This window comes from Syngnathus leptorhynchus, chromosome 9 (genome assembly GCF_054491065.1).
Source record: "Syngnathus leptorhynchus isolate UIUO chromosome 9, UIUO_Slep, whole genome shotgun sequence".
Classification (NCBI taxonomy): Eukaryota; Metazoa; Chordata; class Actinopteri; order Syngnathiformes; family Syngnathidae; genus Syngnathus; species Syngnathus leptorhynchus.
The window spans coordinates 9,150,693-9,170,323 of record NC_141203.1 but is presented as its reverse complement, the minus strand read 5'-3'; the positions used below and the strand labels follow the sequence as shown (position 1 = coordinate 9,170,323).

Below are 19,631 nucleotides of genomic sequence, written 5' to 3'. Positions count from 1 at the left end.
TACACTTGTCAATACTATTTATTTGCTTGCATTAAACTAAGTAGGCTTTTGTTAAAGTCATTAAGTTGAATATACAACAACATTAGATTTTCTGCTTGATATTTACTTTGACAGTAAACTACAACTGGGAGGTACAAACTGAATGAAGCCAGAATTAATTCTTAAGTTCTTATCTGTGCTTTTTAACAGGAGCCCAACGCCGTGACGCAGAATCACCCAGAAGGGGCATACGCCAACACGATGCTACCCAATCATCACCACCATCCTCACCATCATCACACCGGACATCACGGACCATTTGAGGACTTCACGTGCTAGATCCAACCATTTTTTCCATAATTTTCTTTGCATTGACAACCGGAGGGAGAGAAAAGCAGTGTTTGTTGGAGGAGAGACCTTCTGCATTAAAGCGCCAGTTCTTTGCTGCCATCAGTGAAAAGCTCCAGCCAAAGTCCAACACCAAACTTGTGATGCTAACAAAGCACTTGTATGTACCGTAAGTAGGCACAAAATGGACACTGCGTTTTGTTTGTTTGCTTGTTTTGTTTTGTCAGAATGGGTGGAACCCCTTTAACTTTGTCTTGCTTCAAGTGAGAAGTCAGGCACTTTATGTTGACGGAAGGAAACGAGCGACGACTGCATGACCACTTGATGCCGTTTATATACTCCCCAAAAAGGACAGTATGATTTCTATTTTTGATTTCTTTGTGTTAAAGCCATCTTGATGATTTTTTTTTTCCCTTAAGCTATTGCCCCTTCTTGGAGTACACACTGTAGCCTATTGCTGCATCAAGTCATTGAAACATTATGAAATATCTAATCATTTAAAGAGATACTATATGTTCTATATTGTATACAAGATGAACTCTAAAGTAAACAAAGCTCTTTTGTGTTAAAGTTATTCAAAGAGGTGATCAAAGTGGAACTGAATTTTTTTTCTTTAAGATAGAAGTGGCATCTTTCCACATCATGACACATAGTTTATTTGTGGCAAAGGTGTTAGCAAGTAGCATTGTACATTGTAACATTAACATTGTAAAAAAAAAAAAGAAAAAAAAAAAAATAATGAGAGAGATTCTGTTTTAATGGTTGTTGTTTATAATGCATTCCTATATAACTTAAGTAATTCTTTTGTTATTTATACATTTTAGAGAAATAATTTTCTATGCGATCATGATTGTAGCAATTGCTGTACACTGAAAATCTACTGATGAAGAAAAATATCAATACATTTGTACAGGTAAGAACAATGACTATGGATTGTGGACATTATTTCCCCTCTACGTTTTGTTTTCTACACGCACATGTATAGTGGAACCTCAAAAGTGGAAGAGCCCCCCCCCCCCCCCCCTTGAAGTTGTAAGATTGGGAATTCAAATGACCAAAGTCAAACAAAACAGCAGTGACCATCAAACCGGAAATGGAACTGATTGTAACAGAATACAAGAAAACAGAGCATCGCTGGCAGACAGAATGTACGTAAAAATTGGTCGGTTCCGTTTTTATGTGAAGAGACTCGCCTCTCAAGCGGAAGCAGAAATGTTCTTTCTATATTTGCAACACAAAACTACAATTTCGCTGCAGCAGTGTTGTCGACATTAAAAAAAAAACATTTATCATCAAATTATTGTTTTTGTATTTACCATTATTCATATTTGGCTTCTTCTTATACTGGTGCGACATTGGAATCTTAAAAACAATACTGAAACCTGAATTATGTTCAACCTTTAGAGGTTCCACTCTACATTCTTACCTGACCTATCTAAAAAAAAGTCCAGCAAATTTCAATGAATGAACTGAGGGTGTATGTGTGTACATCTTCAATGAGCACATTTTACATGATTAATGAGAAAAAGATGATTGAGGATAATCTTTTTTTTTTTCTTTTTTGAAGCAGCAGTAACAGTAAGATTTTGTTTCTTTTTTTATCTGATCAATGTTGATGTGGAGCGCCAATGACAATCATTGTGACCTTCAGAGAGAGCTCTGCATTGCTTTGTATCAGAATTTAACCAATTTGAGTACTGGAAGCTTGTAATAAATGTTTCTGTAATCTAGTTTAATCAAGGTAATTTGAAGACTGCACACTTAAGATCATTTCTGTATTAAAATTTAAGATAATTTGAGTACAGCACATAAATAAATATGTTACTAATTTTTCCAGGGGTTTTAGTCACTTTATGTTTTACAGTGTATATGCGATTTGGGTAGCGTCTCTTTTTTTACAAGCATCAAACCAGAACTTAACTCTTAAGAACCAAAGCACGTAAACATTTTTGATCAGAAATATTAAACAGGTTTAACAGTCTGAATTGTTGGCTCTGAGCATTTTCCAAGTAGATGAGATAAAGCTGATGACCATCAAGCCCTTAAAATGGACTTTAGCAATTCAAACTTCAAACTAATCAGTTTAGCTTCAGAGATCTCAGGGTTAATTGGGATTTTTAAGTAGTTTCTTACTCGTTTGCCCTCATCATTAGACTTTATACAAAAAGCATACTGCAATATTTTTTTTAATATTAATCCCTTTTTCACATTTAATGAAACTTGAATTGTTTAATCTACAGTATGGTGAGGTAATACAACAAAGTTAAGCACAAAAATCGTGTCCAGTTTTTGAATAAAGATTTGTAAGTTCTCTGTATATGTGTGGTAGAATATGGATGGTGTATAATTAGATGCCAATCTTGTGCACAGAAAAAGTATTGGGGCCACGGTGAAGAATACAACATTGGGCAACTTGGATATTCACCATGAGCGACCGCACAGCGCCATCTGTCAACTCCCCTATTCCTGTCAAGTAATCACGGGCTGTATATGACTGTTTAATATTCATAATCATGTGTCACTGACATTTTCAAAAGGTTCCCAATCGCGCTCTCCAATGGCATCCCACATAAGGCCATGCATAACAATCCTCTCCTCTGTCATCAATAATAGCGGCCGCTCTCGGACAAGGCCTGGCGTGTCGAGAAGAATACGGGAATGGAAGAACCCTAACCCTAAATGGGAACGAAGGCGCTTTTGTTTTCATCTTTCTTCACACCGTCCATATCCTAGGCCCATTTGGAATACAATCTGCATGACTCGCACTGGCTAGTGATTAAGAAGCTTGTTTTCAAATGCAGATATGGGCCAAGAGGCGTCACGTGTGCACATAAGCCGTGCGCTATCGGGCCTCAGGCTTGCACCGCGGCAGACTGAACAGCATGCGGCCTGCATTCTTGGGATTCCCCCGAGACCCTTAGGAGTTTACTTTCGAGGCAATTCTTAGTCACACGGTGGCATTTAGCGTGCGATGATTACATTTTACCCAAAACGTCTCGTTAAATCACATATAGACTGACCAAGTAAATGGACACACTTGAAAATCTTTGCGGCCCTTTAAGATTTATACCACTGGTTTCGAGTCTATGTTTTTGGCATGTGGGAGAAAGTCTTAAGTACCCATTGAAAACGTGCAAATTGGAGGAACCAAAACTGGTATCAGAAACATCAGAACCATGACTTTCTGTTTTTGGAGTTTAACTTGGAAAGCATTATAAGATACAGTTATGTATATATAATGAATGGCCGCAAGCCAACAAGGAAGTTAAAGGTGACATACACACACATCAGTTGGCTTTTAGTGTCAAAAATCATTTGGTTATCTCCGAACAATTCTTCTGTTCAATGTCGTGACTTTGACAGAACCTTGACATGGACACAAACTGTCAGGGAAAACTAAATCAGTTCCTGGATGATTTGAGGCAAATATGCTTCTGTGTGGGAGGAGAAAGTGCATAAAACCAAGTACAAAATGATGGCTTGCAATTAAGTCCCAGCTGCTCTGTAATTATGTGGTTTATACGACATCCCTCAGGAGAGTACATATGGACCCTTGACATAACTAAAACTATAATTACGATTGCAGTATTTTCCTTACTTTTACCCAAGCCAGACAAAAAGTGCTTCAGGTCTGACAAGATCAGGATTGCTAATGGTAAAGAACTTGTCAAGACACCCAATAAAAGAAATTGTGCTTGAAATATTGACCAGAATTTATATTACTCACAACTGCTACTTTGTACTGGTAGAGCGCTCTTCTGCGGACACCTAAAGGACAAATTTGATTTCACCGTTTATAAGGAAGATGTTTTCATTGTTGAAGCCACTGAAAATGTAAACGTTGACGTAATCATAAAACACGTTTTATTTAATTTAAAAAAAAATTACATTTCACATTTGATTGGTGATTACAGCACATGTTGAAAAACGCATCTTGTTTCACTTGCTTTGGTTAGATTGGTACCAGTAAAAATCAAACACATTTGGTTTCAATAATCTAGATGAAAAAACTACCCAAAAAAAACCACATGGTATCGGACATATTATGTAACAGAGAAGAAAAGAAATATTTAAATGGTCATTGAGGCCAAATGCCACAATAATAACAACAAGGGAGTCTTCATTATCGGATAACGTGAAGTGATGGATGGAACTACAAAGGCTTTAAAAAATGTCTAAAAAATTAGTGCGTTATGACAAAACAGTCTACAGCATAGATAGTTCAACTTTGTTGGCTTTGGTGAACACACACAGATCATTTTGTTGTAGCTAAAATTCACAGTGGTTTGGGGAAGGTTAACAAATATTGGTTCATTGTTTCATGCTCTTCGTGGGAAAACATTCAGCAGAGCATTGTCTTGATAAAAACATTGTGCTTGTCAAAAAAAAACTGTAAAATGACCCCATGGTCTGTGAAACATAATAGTTAAAAGAAAAATACAGCAAAACAGTTTTCAACCTAAATCATCGTAGTCATACATCGTAATGTGTGGGATTGCTGGTGGAATGCGATGTTCATAATTCTGTTTTCAATATGTTCATTTCCAGCTCTGTGCTGTTATTATGAATGAATTATTGCATGAATCACAGTAAGGAATAAAAAAAAAAATGGTGCTTATATTTCTAGCTCTTGGCCTTCTTGCAGCATTTCCAACCGAGTAGAAGCCGTCTAATTAATAATTGGCTGATCTCCAAAAGTATGCTGTGGGGCATCATCTGCACACAAACTTGCACAAGTAGATCAAGTCTTTGCATTTAGAGCAATCTTGAAAAACTTGCCAAGCATGGATTACTTTGAATCCCTTGTACCTGATTCTTTGATTCCATAAGGGTGGAGAAAAAAAAAAAAAAGTACCATATGGTAATGTCAAGTAAATGCCAATGTTTTCCATCTGGTAACTCAACAGTGGCGATAGCAGCAATATTGCACTTTTTAAGTAACTTATTTATTTAAAAGGAAAAAAAAAAACATTCCCGCATCTATTGCTACCATTCCAATACCGTTGCAGTAAAGCTTTTTGATTAAAACTTTGAGCTTGCTTTAAATGTAACTTTAACAAAAGGAAACCCAAAAGAGGACAATGATACGTGAGAACTTCAATGAATAGTGGGAATAAAATTGAAGTCATTAAAACCTTGGCGAGTTTAAATATTAGTCCTCGCAGACCACATAAACACATGTTGTCAAACTATGCTGGCATGAAGAATTTCTACATCCAGAAAATCTCCTGGGTAAATATTCAGTTCTTCCAGGCTTCCTGTGAGCACATCTTTAGTCATATAGAGTCAAATGTACACACGCCCCTATATACATACCAAAGACAGGGAGGAAATGCTCCAGTCCGTGGTTTGAGGCACATACATGAGTTGTGGAGAGGCGCTTGCGCCCAAATGGGCCTCAAAAAGTCTTGCAACATCCCGACTCAGCTTCAAGCATCGGCTAAGTGTGGCGTACCAAATCAAAAGACTGATGCAAAACAGAACTTCAGAACCTGAATGGCAAAACTATTATGTAACATAAATACGACTTCAAAAAGAACCATCTGTTGGAAAAATCAGTTTCAAGGCACAATTACAGCAATTTTGATGCATATCTACACAGACGAAGAATAGAAGGTAACTGTCTACACCGTTCATCTTGCAAAGGACCGTGTTTACTGTTTTTGGTCAGTGACGGTGTAGGGAACACCTTGAATAACACGCCAACTCCTGAAGACTTTCTTCCGTTACAGTGCAAACCACTTTTAAATATCTTATTTGGTTAACTCGGACTGACCAACACAAAAACTTATACCAAAGCAGCCATGCTCTGTCCATCACAAAGAATTGCAGACGGGCCCCTAGTGCAAAAAAAAGAGAGGACCTAATAGCACAAAACCTGGTTATCAAGATCCTGGTTATTGTGGAAACATACAGGTGCAGAGAACGAGGGTGTGTGACTGGGCACACCCAATCGTAAAACACTGCACAATAACACCCTGCTTCCATAACATAGTGGTCAAATATTGCAAAATGTGAATGGTATGCATGTCCTTCGGTTCTGGCTACTTCCCTGCCCCACACCGAGCAACCGTGACCGAATGCCACTGAACTCCCCCGTGCAGTGTGTGGGGTTGTGCAACTAGTGTTCATGAGTGGCAGACGGGTGGAAATTCCTTTTGCGGTGAAATTTGAATCATCAACGGTGAAAATGTAGTGTTGTATAACTTCATCTTTCACAACAAAGGTTTTTAGGGAGCAAGTGAGATTTCGCAAGCCAGGGCCAAACCGTAACAGGGACAATATGTGAAAAGTTTCCCGAACACCAGGGGGCGCAGTTTTTTCATCGTAACGAGTTCAGTTGTTCTCGGTGCATTGCTCGGTGTGCTTAATAGAGTTGTAAACGTGATTCATTTGTTCAGCATCGCCGTTATATTCCGACGCACAGAAATTGTTGTGTCCATACATCCAATTGAAGATACACAGCTTTTCACGCCCCGCGTGAGCGAAGAGGTTTGGCTCTCATGTGCTATTGGCTTGTTCTTGTTCCAACAGCAGCATTGCGAGTTGGGAGCTTGAACCCACGCCTTCCAAGTTGCTCTGAACACACCTATGGTAGATGTCCTCGCTGAGCCGTGGGTTACAGGTATGGTCGCGGTAGCTCTGGTGTAAAGCCGGTTCTACGGCCCTGAATACGTGCAGCCCCGAGTATTTCACAAACATGTCATAGATGTCCAGCGTCTCGAGGATATCCTCGTTCTCTTGGACATCTGCGACCATTTTCGTGCGCGTCGCCATGTAGTCGGTGTTGTAAAAACAAGCTTCGTCGAATGACCAGCGATCAAAATGTCCCGAATCCTTCAGCAGGTCGATTGTGGCCGGGCGTGGTTTGTTGTGATACGCCACGTCAGGATTGTAATCCTGGAAATGAATTGGGAAGAAGACTTGCCAGTTGTTGATGGAATTCATGCGGCAGCGGTTGACAAACTCTGAGTTGACTTTGGTGTTGACGCTCGCTAGGAGGAACAGTGTGTCAACTGGGTGTTTTTTGGAGATGATGTCCATGAATTTGATCTGAGATGGCGTTTCTGTCTTGACGCTTATCCAAGGGATTTTCACTGTAGGGTATTTGTGCTCATAGAGGTTTATCTGAGTCTTAACGCTGGCAAATATGTCATTCTGGTTAACTTGCTGTGCCTCCACCAGATCATAAATGAATAGAAAGGTCAGGATGATGTTTTCACTCGTTTCAAAAGCATTGGCGGCAAAGACTTTTAAGAACTGCTCCACATAGTCCCGGTCCACCGCGGTCATCGGAATAATGGCGTGAACCCTCGTACCTTCTGTGACATAGGGCATGGGAATGATCTCCACCTGGCTCAAAGGTCGAACCAGATGAACACGCTTGGTGATAGAACGACTGTGACCTTTACGGGTGACCGCCTCCAGTTGTAAATCCAACGTGTACTCCATGCCTCTGGTAGGGTCGAAGCGTCTGTAGCCGTTAATCAGGCGCTGCTTCTTCAGGTGCAAAATTGGGTTGTACTTCTTGTTCAGCTCCTTGACAGCTACGTCGATGACATCAGCCACATCCATGCGGTCGATACCACGCAGATCGCACTTGGGGGATCCGTCGATGCATGAATAAATGTCATCTTCGGTGAAGTAGTCCCATTTTATAACGTCGTAGCGAGACTTTGGTTCAAAAGGTGGGTTGATTCCGATTGGCCACTGTGCGCTCCGGTTGCCGTCAAAAGCATCACCGCTGACATTTTTTATTTCTGCCTGTGGAACGACAAGTGGAGCCATCGCACCATCAATGTCACATTGCCGCTGCTTGAGCGCAAGTTTGAGAATCTAGCTCGGAGAGAACAGGTGATTTGTGACACTTGGAAATCAGCTTACCTGGAGCTTAGCAATCTCATCGTAAGTCTTCTGCAGTTCAATCTCCGTGAAGTGTCTGTGCAGACGGTACATCTCTTCAGGGTCGGACACTGGATGAACAGTCAGAGCTCTTCGAAACTGCTCACTCTGCTCTTTGCTTGGATCGGAGTTTTTCTCCAACTGATAATGGTGGTAGTGGAGCCCCTAAGGTAGAACAAAGAGGAGCGGAAATTCAACATGGCAGGAACAGCTTTGAAAGATACATTCAGTCTCGCTTTTGTTTCGTATTTTCAATCATTCAAATACCAGTTTCGGCTATGTATTTGGAATTCAAAGGGGTCAGAATTAAGTCAATAAAACAACAACTAAAGATGATGTCATTTAAGATGTAAACAAAGTAACCACCTAAAGAGCTTGAGTGATTAAAAAAGCGAATCCAATTTATCAGGCTATTAAAAGAGTTAAGAATTAAGACTCAGGTTACCGGGGCAGGGAAGTCTCTCCCTGTCGAGACATGACCAATTTTTGTCATGCAATATTCAATGACTCGTTCTTCCCAAATTGTAAGAGCCTCTATGGAAGTTCCAATTGTTTTTATTTCCATAAAATTAGGTTTGCTTTGGCTCGGTGTACTGGTTAAAAAAAAAAAAAGAAGAAGTATACGAATATTTATATTCTGTCCATTAGTCATAGTTCCCGCACAGCTATGGAAGAATATGGGTTAGGCCTTGGGGAACCACGCCTGACAGTACCCCATAATCTTGTTACAGTTCTCTGAATGTTCCAGGATGATTGATGATAAAAATCCCAAATGAGCTGAGGTCAAAATGGAATAAATATGATGGCATGTCGCTTCTACATCGGTGACGACATTTAACTCGTCCACACTATACGTCTGTCTGAACTTCAAAACCAAAGATGTTACAATTACAAGGTGTCAACTACAGATTTACAGTATGCTCTCCTTGTCTCTATTTCTTTTCTTCCAGTTGGAAAAAAAGGAGAGTATTAGTAACCCACTCTGTAATATAAATACCGACTAAATGTAAGCATGGTAATTAGAGCTTTATATAGTCGGGGTGCCTTTCACTTTTAAGTACAGACTCACAGATCAAGGCCACGACTGTTTGGAATACTCAGATAACATTGAAACAGCTGTTTTGAATGACGCTCTCCCGTCATTCGGGTTTCTTTCAAGTCGTCAAGCTTATTTAAGGACTATAAACTGTCTCCTGTGAAGGATAGTGGAGAATATCACAGTATGATTTTAGAAGTTTACCTTTATAGACCACCAGAATGAAAATTAAATAATTAAGAAGTGATTCAAATGTACCATTTCAGAGTCTTCGAAATAATGGAGCATTCAACATTTGGGAATCACACTTTGTAAAACGCAAGGTCAAAAACAACAAAGAACTGTGATGCCACAGAAGATAGGTAAAGGGGAAGATTATATCATTTTCACTTCTTTGCTCTACAAAAACAAAGAGCCTTCACGGCATTGAGAGAAGTCAAGAGTGAGACGGAGTAGATAGCTATGACCGTCAAAATCAACAAACACCCTCAGAAATGTCAACAAAACCAGTGATAACGTTCACAGGAAGAAAAAAATACTAAAAATAGCCTGTTAGGCATTGACTCTTAACCCATCTTGTCCAATGCCATGATGCTAAGAACAAAATCATTTAAAAAAAAAAAAAAACTCTGTTCAGTACCTGAACGTCGCTGACGCAGTTAGTAGCCGTGTAGTCGATGATGCATCTCCCGAGCCACTCGTCAGGCCTGGCGCTCAGAATATCGTTTCTACAATTTTCCAGGAAGGGTTGAAGTCGAAGCAGCAAAGTTCGAGACAGGAGGTAGCCAAAGCCTCCGTAACAGTAGCTCCCTTCCATCTCCCCGCCTATGAACTCCTCTGGACCGCCCATGTAAACATCTTCATTTATACTCAGGTGACCAACAAGATCTTTGATTCTGTCGGCTTCGGTGTAAGCGTCATCTTGGACGAAGTAAAACCAGTCATATGTGTTGATATAATGTTCGTAAATGTACCTCATGGTCTGAAACATGTTCCAGATCAGTCTTTCGTCTCCGTGCGAAACTACAAACATGCCGTGGGGGGCTTTACGGTTGTATGTGCCGGTGAAGAAGACCACGGTGTCCAGATGATGGCTGATGGTGCGATTGACAGCTACACCCAAGGTATTGATGGTGTTTTTGGATGTCAGGACTCCGACAAACAGAGGCTCGCGAATCCCCAGTTCTGTACTTATATATTTGGCCCTGAAAAAAAAAGACGCCAAAAGAACAAGTTCAAACATCAGTTCACCAGTTTATTGGATTTGGTCACGCGACATTCGCGTTGTGAGTCCAAAGGCACTTTGATGTCAATTCCAGTGAACAGCAGAGGGCAGTATAATGTCAGAATGTCTTTGCTGTGAGATTGGAAACGAGTTAATTAATCTTGATTTTTATTTCTACACGCAGAATGTTAATTCGAATATAGTGGCGCCTCGGTTTTCAAACACAATCCGTTCCAGTTCATTTGCGCATTTTTGTCCGATCGCGCAACTGCAGCGCACCGCCAAACGCGCAACCGTAGCGTGTCGCCGACCCCGCAACTGCACCGCGCTGGTCGCATTATTGTCACAGAGCGGCTGCTGAAATTTAGATAATATTTTTAAAGTCCTGATGTACTTTCTAAAATTTAAGTGGACCTCAGTGCGCAGGAAGTTTAATTTTGTCTGATCGCGCAACTGCAGCGGAGCGCCGAACGCGCAACCGGAGCGCGTCACCGCCCGCGCAACTGTACCGCGCTGGTCGCATTATTGTGACAGAGCGGCCGCTGAAATTTAGAAAATATTTTTAAAGTCCTAATGTACTTTCCAAAATTTAAGTGGACCTCAGTGCGCAGGGATCTTAATCTTGTCCGATCGCGCAACTGCAGCGCATCGCCGCACGCGCAACTGTAGCGCGCCGCCGAACGCGCAACTGCACCGCGCTGGTCGCATTATTGTGACAGAGAGGTTGCTAAAATTTAGAAAATATTTTCAAAGTCCTAATGGACTCTCCAAAATTTAAGTGGACCTCAGTGCGCATGGAGCTTAATTTAGTCCGATCGCGCAACCGCAGCGCGCCAGCCGGGCGCTCACTGTCGCATTGCTTTAGGAGCGTCTTTGTGTTTTAGAATGGCTTTAGTGCTCCCACTTGCTTCATTTGGAGGCATGATTCGAGTTGATGCAATCCTCAGAGTAACGACAATGTAATAACGAACGGAGTCAGTTGGCATGCGGGTCCTTTTGGCTCATCTAGCGAGGTTCAACAACCGAATTTCGTCCGACATCCTAAGCAAAAAAAATCTCGAATTTTTTGTTCGAATACCGAATTGTTCGAGAACCGGGACGTTCGAAAACCAATGCTCCACTGTATCACATTTAGACTAGTGGGGGCACATAGAACCTTCCATTATTAATTATGTCTAAGGTATTATTATGGTACCATACGTTCCATGATTCAAGGTGTTTTTAGTTGTGTCAAATTCGTAACATGACTGTTCGAAAGACCAAGCAATTGCAACATCTGCGAAAGGAGTACGTGTTTATTTTTAAGCTCGTGATTACATATGATTAAGCTACACATGGTGATGTCCAGTAATCTTCAGATGAATCCCTGACCTATTTATTTATAATTTCCTTGATCCAAAACTACATTCGAAGACCATAGATTTGTCCCTGATCGAACAAACTGAAAGTCAATACAACAACATGATTCTAAAACTGAGAACTTTTTGGGAAAGGAAACATCAGTTCATCTCAACGCAACAAACCCCACCTCTGTTGGAAAGCATTTCTTTTTTTAAATGAAACTTAGGGGTTCGATATTTAAGTCTCTTGGGGGTGAGGGCTAATATTTAAACAGGGACGAGTCCAGGAAAATGTGGAGATATTTGAATATGTCAGCACAGCATGAGTACAGCATGTAGTTTAAGAGTTTCCTCATTGGAATGTATGACTGCTCTGTATCAAGTCTACATTGGTCGTGTGGTTGTGTGGTAGTGCTGATTCAAAAATGTATTTATAATACTCTGTCCTTAGGGAATGATGAAGTAAGTTACTTGGATACCTTTTTCCTATCAAAACAAAGTAGAAACTGAAATCTAACTAAATTGGCAATAAATTATCCATCCATTGTGATTGTCTTCATTTGAGCTGTGGATGGGTCGGAGCCTATTCCAGCTGTCATTGGGCAAAAGTATCCATTGTAGACAATGTATCCTTTGTAATCCTTTCCAGGATGATGGGCAGAAAAAGAAAAGAAAATAAAACCCACTTTTTTTGCAAAGATGATGAGATGAACCAGCGCATACCTGGATTTATCTAAGCAACAACAAAAGTTACATTGATTCTCAGTTAAATTCTTGAGATTATTATTTTTAATTCATTTTTTATTTTTTTAAGGGTTGTTAATTCGTGTTTTGTTGTTTTTCTTGCAACACAGTAATTGTTCTACCTTTAATCACTCAACACGAACTTGCAGCTTTAAATTACCCTAATCTGATTGGTTGGATATGAACGCATAACGGTGATCGTTTGTAATGTTATAATTTGCTTCTGATCAATGACATCATTGATATAATCCGCAAAATAAGACAGTAATTACGATCACGTTCATTCAGGGATGTTCTGCACTTCCATCATTCATAATCCAAGGTTTATCCGCATTTATAGTTAGATTTTTTCCCCCCAGTGGTTTTAATCAAATAGTTTTGATGATCGTTTTTGCAAAATCGTTGATCTGCGGTTCGCTCCAAAATCCTGATGGTGAAAAGATTAATTAATTAGGAATTGATGCAAAGTGCAGAAAACCGGTTTAAAGAGACGTTGTAAATAAATCTGAAGAAACTAAAAACACCGGCACAAAAGTTTGCCCCTTCCTTATTTGGTTTATTAATGTGGCCGTGAGCGTAAATGCTGTAGCCAGACATAAAGTTTCAGTCACTATACATACCTGAAAACTTTCTTTGGGTTAGTCTGCTCAACCTGTTTATACGGCACTATTCTTGGTTCCCAATCCTCTTCCAACTCGTCGTGGACGGGTGAAATGGAATTGGATTTTTGGGCTCCTTTGGACTGCTCATCACGACTCACAGGGGTACCCTGGTCCGCATAACACAATTCTTGTGTCCAGTTTACACTGAGGAGACTCAATGTAAATCCTAAAGAAATGCCGATTACCACCGGGCCAATCGACCGCAGGGCAGAAACAAGGATTGGAAATATCATGTCGCTGCGTCGGCTCCTCTACCGGAGCGTCCCGGTGCGTTTTTTAAGGAACCTCCAGGTTGTTGTAAATTGGAGAGACGCTACAGGGCAACTGCATCAATTCCGAGGGGTTTTCATCCAACTTCTGGGAAAGAAACTTCTTTAAAAAAAAAAAAAAATTGTGTGGGTCTCTTACGTGTCAGGACGCTGCTTGCATAGCACAGCCCCCTCTGACGTAAGCATGAGAAACCCGGAGGCGGCCAGGCAATGAGGATCTATTTCCGGTCGGTGATCGTGTGCGTAAATCTGTGCGGATGAATACGTGTATAGTTCACCTTGTGTGTTGTGATGTCCACGCGCATACAATCCGCAGTCATGAGGGGTCAGGTAAGGTTGACATGGTTCGTTATAATCTTATTTGGTCGATTGAAGATGTGCAGTTTCAAAATACTACTTCATACTACACAAGTTGTTATTTTAGAGCAAAGCTTGGTAAACTTTTTATGGTCAAGCGCTACATGAGGCACCATTTAAGTGACTTCGCGTGAATCAAAGGTGTGTTTTCCTGCCCAGGTGACTCTATTCAAGCAATGAATTGAATATTTTTCCTGAACAAGTTAGAAATGTAACCGACAAAAACTATGGGTGGTCTCTTACTATGACCGTTGCTGTAATATTTGATTATTGTGGGTTTTTTGTTGTTCTTTGAATAAAATAATCAAGTCCAGTCAATCGTGTCAAAAAGTCCTGCGCTGTCATCTAGTGGTCACATACCTAAAATACAGGCTTATTCGTCGTTGAAATACTGTTCTAGGTGAAAGGTGGCAAATATAATACGTTTTCCGTATAAATTATCTTTTAAAAGTTTTAAACCGCTTGGTGCTTGTCTTTTAAAAGGACACGCCGTACCGTATCAAATTATATGAATTAAATCAATGACCTAATCCATGTCTTTTGATTTGTTTTACATTTTTAAAGCCGTAATGTCATGGATTTGTTTGTGTGGGTAATTTAATTTCCATGTTTCAGTTTGTCCTTTTTGTCCGTACCACATGGGCCGCAACTCGAGTCCGGGCTGTCATATCCGGGTACTTTGACGTATGCGGAAGTAGATTTTCTTTGGTCCGCCCAAAGATGATGTTTAACGAACCCACGAGAAAACAATTTGACAGACAGCCAAGGAGTTGAATAAGCAGAGATCATTTTGGTGTGGCTGTGTGGTGGTGGTGGTGATACTTTCAACGCGTCCGAAGCTGTGCAGAGTTTTAATGTGGACTTGGACTCTTGGACTTGTTTTGTTTGCTGATTGTGCTTTGTGTTTTTAATACCAGTTTGACTCATGGCGGCGATGGAATGTCGCGTTTTGTCCATTCAAAGTCATGTTGTCCGGGGATATGTTGGAAATAAGTCTGCAACATTCCCTCTGCAGGTAGATATCGGTTCTTCCATAATAACCTTTGTAGCTGTCTAGCTAACATCACTGAAGATTATATTGCAGTATCGTTATGTAATTTCATGTTGTGTTCGCCTCTGTTCCCCCTAACCCTCTTAAAACTAACCCTAATTGCCAACATCACTAATGAATAAAAAAACAAACATTGTAACAGTCACGCAAACGCAACATCATGTTTTTCTTGCAAAGGCGAGATTAGTTCAAAGTGTCTAAACAGCGTCGGTAGTTTAAACACTTGCTCTTCCTGTGGACAGGTGCCTTTGTCACGAAAGAAGTCTACAATAACTTTTTTTTCTGATCTTATTCCTCTTTGAAGTATTTTATACATATAGATCATCCTCAAGGTTTACATGATTACATTTGAGAGTCTTGTTTTATTAGGACAAAGAAAGTTTATATATATATATATATATATTGTTGTGTTTTGTTCAAGATGTCCATCGTTGAGTAAAGAAAACAAAGATGTGCAGTAATAGTTGGTTCTTTATTTGCAAGATCTTAGGTTGCTTCAATTTTTTTTTTTTTTGAACTTTTCTCAGGTTCTGGGCTTTGAAGTGGACTCCATCAACTCTGTGCAGTTCTCCAATCACACAGGTTGGATCATACATTTATTTACAAAGGGCCCGCCTTGAGGGAATTGGTTTGAAGAATGTCCAATATAATGTATCACCATTTAACATCGGTATGTTATCTAAGTCTATGCATGGAGTAAACGAGTGTCTACAGCCTTTGTACTTTGGCTGTATTATAAAAACTTGGTGCCCCTGAATTCTTTTGCAGTGAAGGACCAAAATACATTTCTAAGGAAGGGAAGACTAAAAGACGCATTGTGTCAGTGTTTATCCTATATTGTTAGACTTTAGACTCCTCTTGTTAGCAGTTTATCACTGCCGACCTGTATTTGTTACATTGATTGAATCAGACTCTGTTACACTGTAACTGTAAGGGAAGCCTAGGAGATCAAAAATCCCTACTTTAGCAAAACTATTGATTTGTTTTCTTTTCCCAGCATCGTTTCAATTCAACTGTAGTGATACTGCCAACATCGGCTTGCATAGACTTTTAATTCACCCACGAGCCTAAAAGGGTTGCATGAATGAAACTGCAAAGTGGTTCAAGAGAAAGTTATAATTTGATCTGGGCTTTATACACCAAAGCTAGTAAAGAATGTGAATCCGCACATTTTAGGAGATATTTGCACATTAGTCTCGTCAATTAATAAAACGGGTCTTTTGTTTTCCACGCAGGCTAAGTACACTCCTGTAATTTGACCTGTATGTGAAAATGTCCTTTAAATGTTCCAGTGCAAGTCTGAGTGTTGTTTTTTTCCCCGTAAAAGCTTTCTCACTGCAGGAACCGCTCTCTGAGTCACCGAAGGGCACGTGTTGAACTCGATGCTCCTTTTTTTGTGTTTGCGTGTCCTTTCATTATGCAGTCCCAACAGCTGTGGGGGTTTGTTGCGGGTTCACGGTGAAGGGGCACCAGAAAAGGGGAAAACTGGCAGCCTGATAAAGACTCTCAGTCAGTACAGAGGCCCTGTTTAAGAGAAGAAAGAAAAACGAAAAAGAAAGTTTCTGGAAATGTCCTACCCAGTATTACATAACTTATTATGTTGGGTGGCGTTATTTAAATGAATCAATAAGACGTTTGTCTCTTGTTCTAGGCTACGCCCACTGGAAGGGTCAAGTCCTAAAAGCTGATGAGCTCAATGTGCTGTATGAGGGCATCAAGCTCAATAAGGTCAACCACTATGACTATATCCTCACAGGTCAGTCTTCTATTTGATATTGTTCACGTGATTATTGTCAAAAACTCTGAAAGATACTCAAACAGGTTTTTACCAGAGCAAGTCAGGTTAACAATTTGAATCAAATGTTTTGTCGCCACTTTTTTTTTTACGTTTTAAATCAAGGGTACAGCAGGGACACGTCCTTCCTGATGACCGTGGTTGAAATGGTTCAAGAGCTTAAGAAAGCCAATCCCAGTTTGGTATATGGTGAATGCAATTTTGGTAGATTCAATTCAGAATTGAGCAACCAAAATATCTAACTAATTTTGTCCTGCCTATTTTTGTGACAGTTTGTGATCCTGTAATGGGAGACCATGGTGCAATGGTGAGTGTTTTTTTTTTTTATATACTGGTCAAAACGCTGTCTTATCTTGTTACGCAGAAGCAATCAAACTTGTCAAACAGAAGTGAGAAGTCACAACGTTTGTTTTGTTTTGTGCTTTTTCCAGTACGTCCCAGAGGAACTTCTCCCAGTCTACCGGAACAACGTAGTGCCTTTGGCTGACATCCTTACCCCTAACCAGTTTGAAGCAGAGTGAGTAGCCTTTTTTAATGAGTACAAAGTGGAGGAAGAAAGCGACCGGTGTGCCATGTGGATAATAAATATGTCAGTCTGTGTTTGTGAACGATATGTGTATTTTCTTCAACAGATTATTAACTGGGATTAAAATCCATACAATAGAAGATGCTCTTAAGGTGGGTACCTTGTAGTCTTTTTGTGCATGGCAGTCCAAAATTGTAAAGTGTAAAAAAAAAAAAAAAAAAATGTCTCCCAGGCGATGGAACTGCTTCACAAAATGGGTCCAAAAACAGTGGTGCTCACTAGTACTAACTTGCCTTCAAATCAAGGAGACCTTCACCTGGTGGCCCTCGGGAGCCAAAAAATCGGTAAAGTACCATAGCAAATTCCTTCGTGTACCTTGGACAATTTGCACTTTTAGCAGGCTTCATACAATAACAATCATCACACTTTAATCTTGCTGTTCATTCTGTCATGTAGTAAAAGCAGATGGGACGGTTAGCATTCAGAAGATCTGCATGGACATCCCCAAAGTTGATGCTGTGTTTGTGGGGACGGGGGACTTGTTTGCTGCCCTGTTGCTTGCCTGGACTCACCATCACCCCGAAGACCTCAAGGTTCACACAAACACTCACACACGCACTCTTTCTCTCTCTCTGCCATGCGCTCAACCCTTAAATATCTGTTACAATGCCATAATGGCCACTTGGTGTTATCAATCTGACTGTTTTTTTCTTTTTCCTGTTTCCCCCCACAGGCTGCCTGTGAAAAGACTGTTTCAGTCATGCACCATGTAATTAAGCGGACTATTAATTATGCTAATGGTATTTTATTTTTTACTTAGACTAATGACTGTTCTGTACCGTTTGTTTGTACTGGACACAATCTATGAAAAGAAATAAAACTGCATTCTTTGAAGTGAATGTGATCAACCGCTCTGCCATGTTCCAGAAAAAGCCGGCCCAGGGAAGAGGCCCAGCCCTGCGCAGCTGGAGCTGAGAATGGTTCAGAGTAAAGGCGACATTGAGAAACCGGCCATCGTTGTGGAAGCGAACATTTTAAAAACCTCTTAATATCGAAGGTGGTAACATTCGTCAATGAACCTTGACATCTTGATGGTGCTTGCAGCATTTTCCAACCCAGGCCATGTCTTCTCTTCCTTCCAGAATCTTGAAGATGATCAGCTGTGAAGGATCATGATTCATATTCTCGATGGAGATACTCCGGAATCACTGCCATACTTGTCTCTCCTATGGCTTTTGTAAATCTCTTCCTTTGCATAGATTTAAAAACAAAGATATTAGCCAATAGGGCTTATTTTTAGACTCCGTTTATTTGCCTACTAAATGTACTTTATTACTCCTTTTGGGTATAGTCTAACACATAAACAGATGCACGCTTGCACATGCCTCTGCTGCAAGAACTTGATTCATCAGTGAATGTGTGTTGTTCACTTTACATTTAACCTTAAAAACTTGAAAAAATAGATTCAAAGAAATCCAGTATTATGCCTAAGAAGGTGTCACTTCATGCTGAAATATTTAGTGGTTACATGATGTTTTAGCTTTGGGAGTCATCTTTATAACAGATATAATATATAGTCAAATCTTAGAAAAAATGTGACAAGGTATATTCATGGTCCGTATACTCTTTTGGTACATTTGATTTCATAGCCTTTTGTTTTGCTGAAATATTTAGTGGTTACATGATGTTTTAGCTTTGGGAGTCATCTTTATAACAGATATAATATATAGTCAAATCTCAGAAAAAATGTGATAAGGTATATTCATGGTCCGAATACTCTTTTGGTACATTTTATTTCATAGCCTTTTGTTTTTGTTTTACAATTGCTGTGACTCATGATTGTTTGATGTGCTAAATTCCATCCCTTTTTCAATCCATACTTTTAACTTTTAATCGTGATGTTCCCTGAATTAGTACTGTTATTAGATCCTTGTCTTAAAACTTCTCCAATTGAAGGATTTGCACAGATGATTTTTAATAGAGAATATTTACTGTACTGTTGATCGCCATTTTGTTACCATATCTCAACATGAATCAATAGCCTTAAAGCAGTTAGGAAGCTAAACAGGTTTTGAATGTTTAGTGTGTATGTGTACAACTGTTTAGGTCTCACAAATAATATTTCAAAGCCAAAACATTCAGCTGCTGCTCTGACATAAAGTAAATTGAAAGATAGATGTAATAAAAAACAATTTAATGACTTTACACTGTGTGTGTGTGATATATTTTTGTTTGTTGGCACTTGGCCCGAGTCTCATAAAAACTGCTGTACCTCAAGTGCCTATATGGAAATGTTCCAAATAAATGCCACCTATTTTAAAATCATAAAACTAATGAATTCTTAAGAAGAAATATTTTTGCACAAAGGAGGAAGAGCAGTATTTCAAATGTCTGCTG

The 19,631-nt window shown here is 39.8% G+C and overlaps 3 protein-coding genes across 9 annotated transcripts in view; 2 read left to right on the top strand and 1 right to left on the bottom strand.

The window, feature by feature from the left end:
- asic4a (acid-sensing (proton-gated) ion channel family member 4a) overlaps positions 1-1,069 on the top strand; it is a 65,217-nt gene extending 64,148 nt beyond the window's left edge. For 2 of the 3 annotated variants that reach the window (XM_085919952.1, XM_085919954.1), the window contains exon 11: positions 190-1,069. In XM_085919952.1, the coding sequence (XP_085776078.1) occupies positions 190-318 (129 nt within the window). In that variant the 3' untranslated portion in view covers positions 319-1,069. The remainder of the gene's footprint in view (positions 1-189) is intronic. The other variant, XR_015067241.1, reaches the window with a different exon arrangement.
- A 3,105-nt stretch (positions 1,070-4,174) lies between these two features.
- Positions 4,175-13,632, bottom strand: chpfa (chondroitin polymerizing factor a). Its single transcript, XM_085919951.1, has 4 exons — positions 13,195-13,632; positions 9,906-10,470; positions 8,212-8,394; positions 4,175-8,091 (listed from the first exon to the last, which is right to left on the bottom strand). Exons 1-4 carry the CDS (start codon positions 13,467-13,469, stop codon positions 6,829-6,831), a joined length of 2,286 nt encoding a protein of 761 aa, XP_085776077.1. The 5' UTR covers positions 13,470-13,632; the 3' UTR covers positions 4,175-6,828.
- A 73-nt stretch (positions 13,633-13,705) lies between these two features.
- Positions 13,706-19,439, top strand: LOC147051046 (pyridoxal kinase-like). 5 transcript variants are annotated; one of them, XM_085919955.1, is made up of 13 exons: positions 13,706-13,835; positions 14,780-14,877; positions 15,441-15,495; positions 16,565-16,669; positions 16,814-16,897; positions 16,981-17,015; positions 17,140-17,225; positions 17,341-17,386; positions 17,467-17,578; positions 17,691-17,827; positions 17,968-18,034; positions 18,162-18,291; positions 18,377-19,439. In XM_085919955.1, the coding sequence occupies exons 2-12, from the start codon at positions 14,788-14,790 to the stop codon at positions 18,281-18,283; spliced, it is 939 nt and encodes a 312-aa protein (XP_085776081.1). In that variant the 5' UTR covers positions 13,706-13,835; positions 14,780-14,787; the 3' UTR covers positions 18,284-18,291; positions 18,377-19,439. The 5 variants fall into 5 exon arrangements, 4 of the variants coding, with proteins under 4 accessions (XP_085776081.1, XP_085776084.1, XP_085776082.1 ...); XM_085919956.1 differs by having other exon boundaries at positions 13,790-13,849; XM_085919957.1 differs by lacking the exon at positions 13,706-13,835 and adding an exon at positions 13,909-14,003.
- Positions 19,440-19,631: the final 192 nt, after the last annotated feature.

Coding starts and splice junctions, on each gene's coding strand:
- chpfa (XM_085919951.1), bottom strand. CDS start 13,469: ATGATATTTCCAATCCTTGTTTCTGCCCTGCGGTCGATTGGCCCGGTG. Junction 10,471..13,194: donor AACCCAAAGAAAGTTTTCAG/GTATGTATAGTG, acceptor TTTTTTTTTCAG/GGCCAAATATATAAGTACAG. Junction 8,395..9,905: donor ACTGCGTCAGCGACGTTCAG/GTACTGAACAGA, acceptor GTTCTACCTTAG/GGGCTCCACTACCACCATTA.
- LOC147051046 (XM_085919955.1), top strand. CDS start 14,788: ATGGCGGCGATGGAATGTCGCGTTTTGTCCATTCAAAGTCATGTTGTC. Junction 16,898..16,980: donor CAATCCCAGTTTGGTATATG/GTGAATGCAATT, acceptor TTTTTGTGACAG/TTTGTGATCCTGTAATGGGA. Junction 17,226..17,340: donor CCTAACCAGTTTGAAGCAGA/GTGAGTAGCCTT, acceptor TTTCTTCAACAG/ATTATTAACTGGGATTAAAA.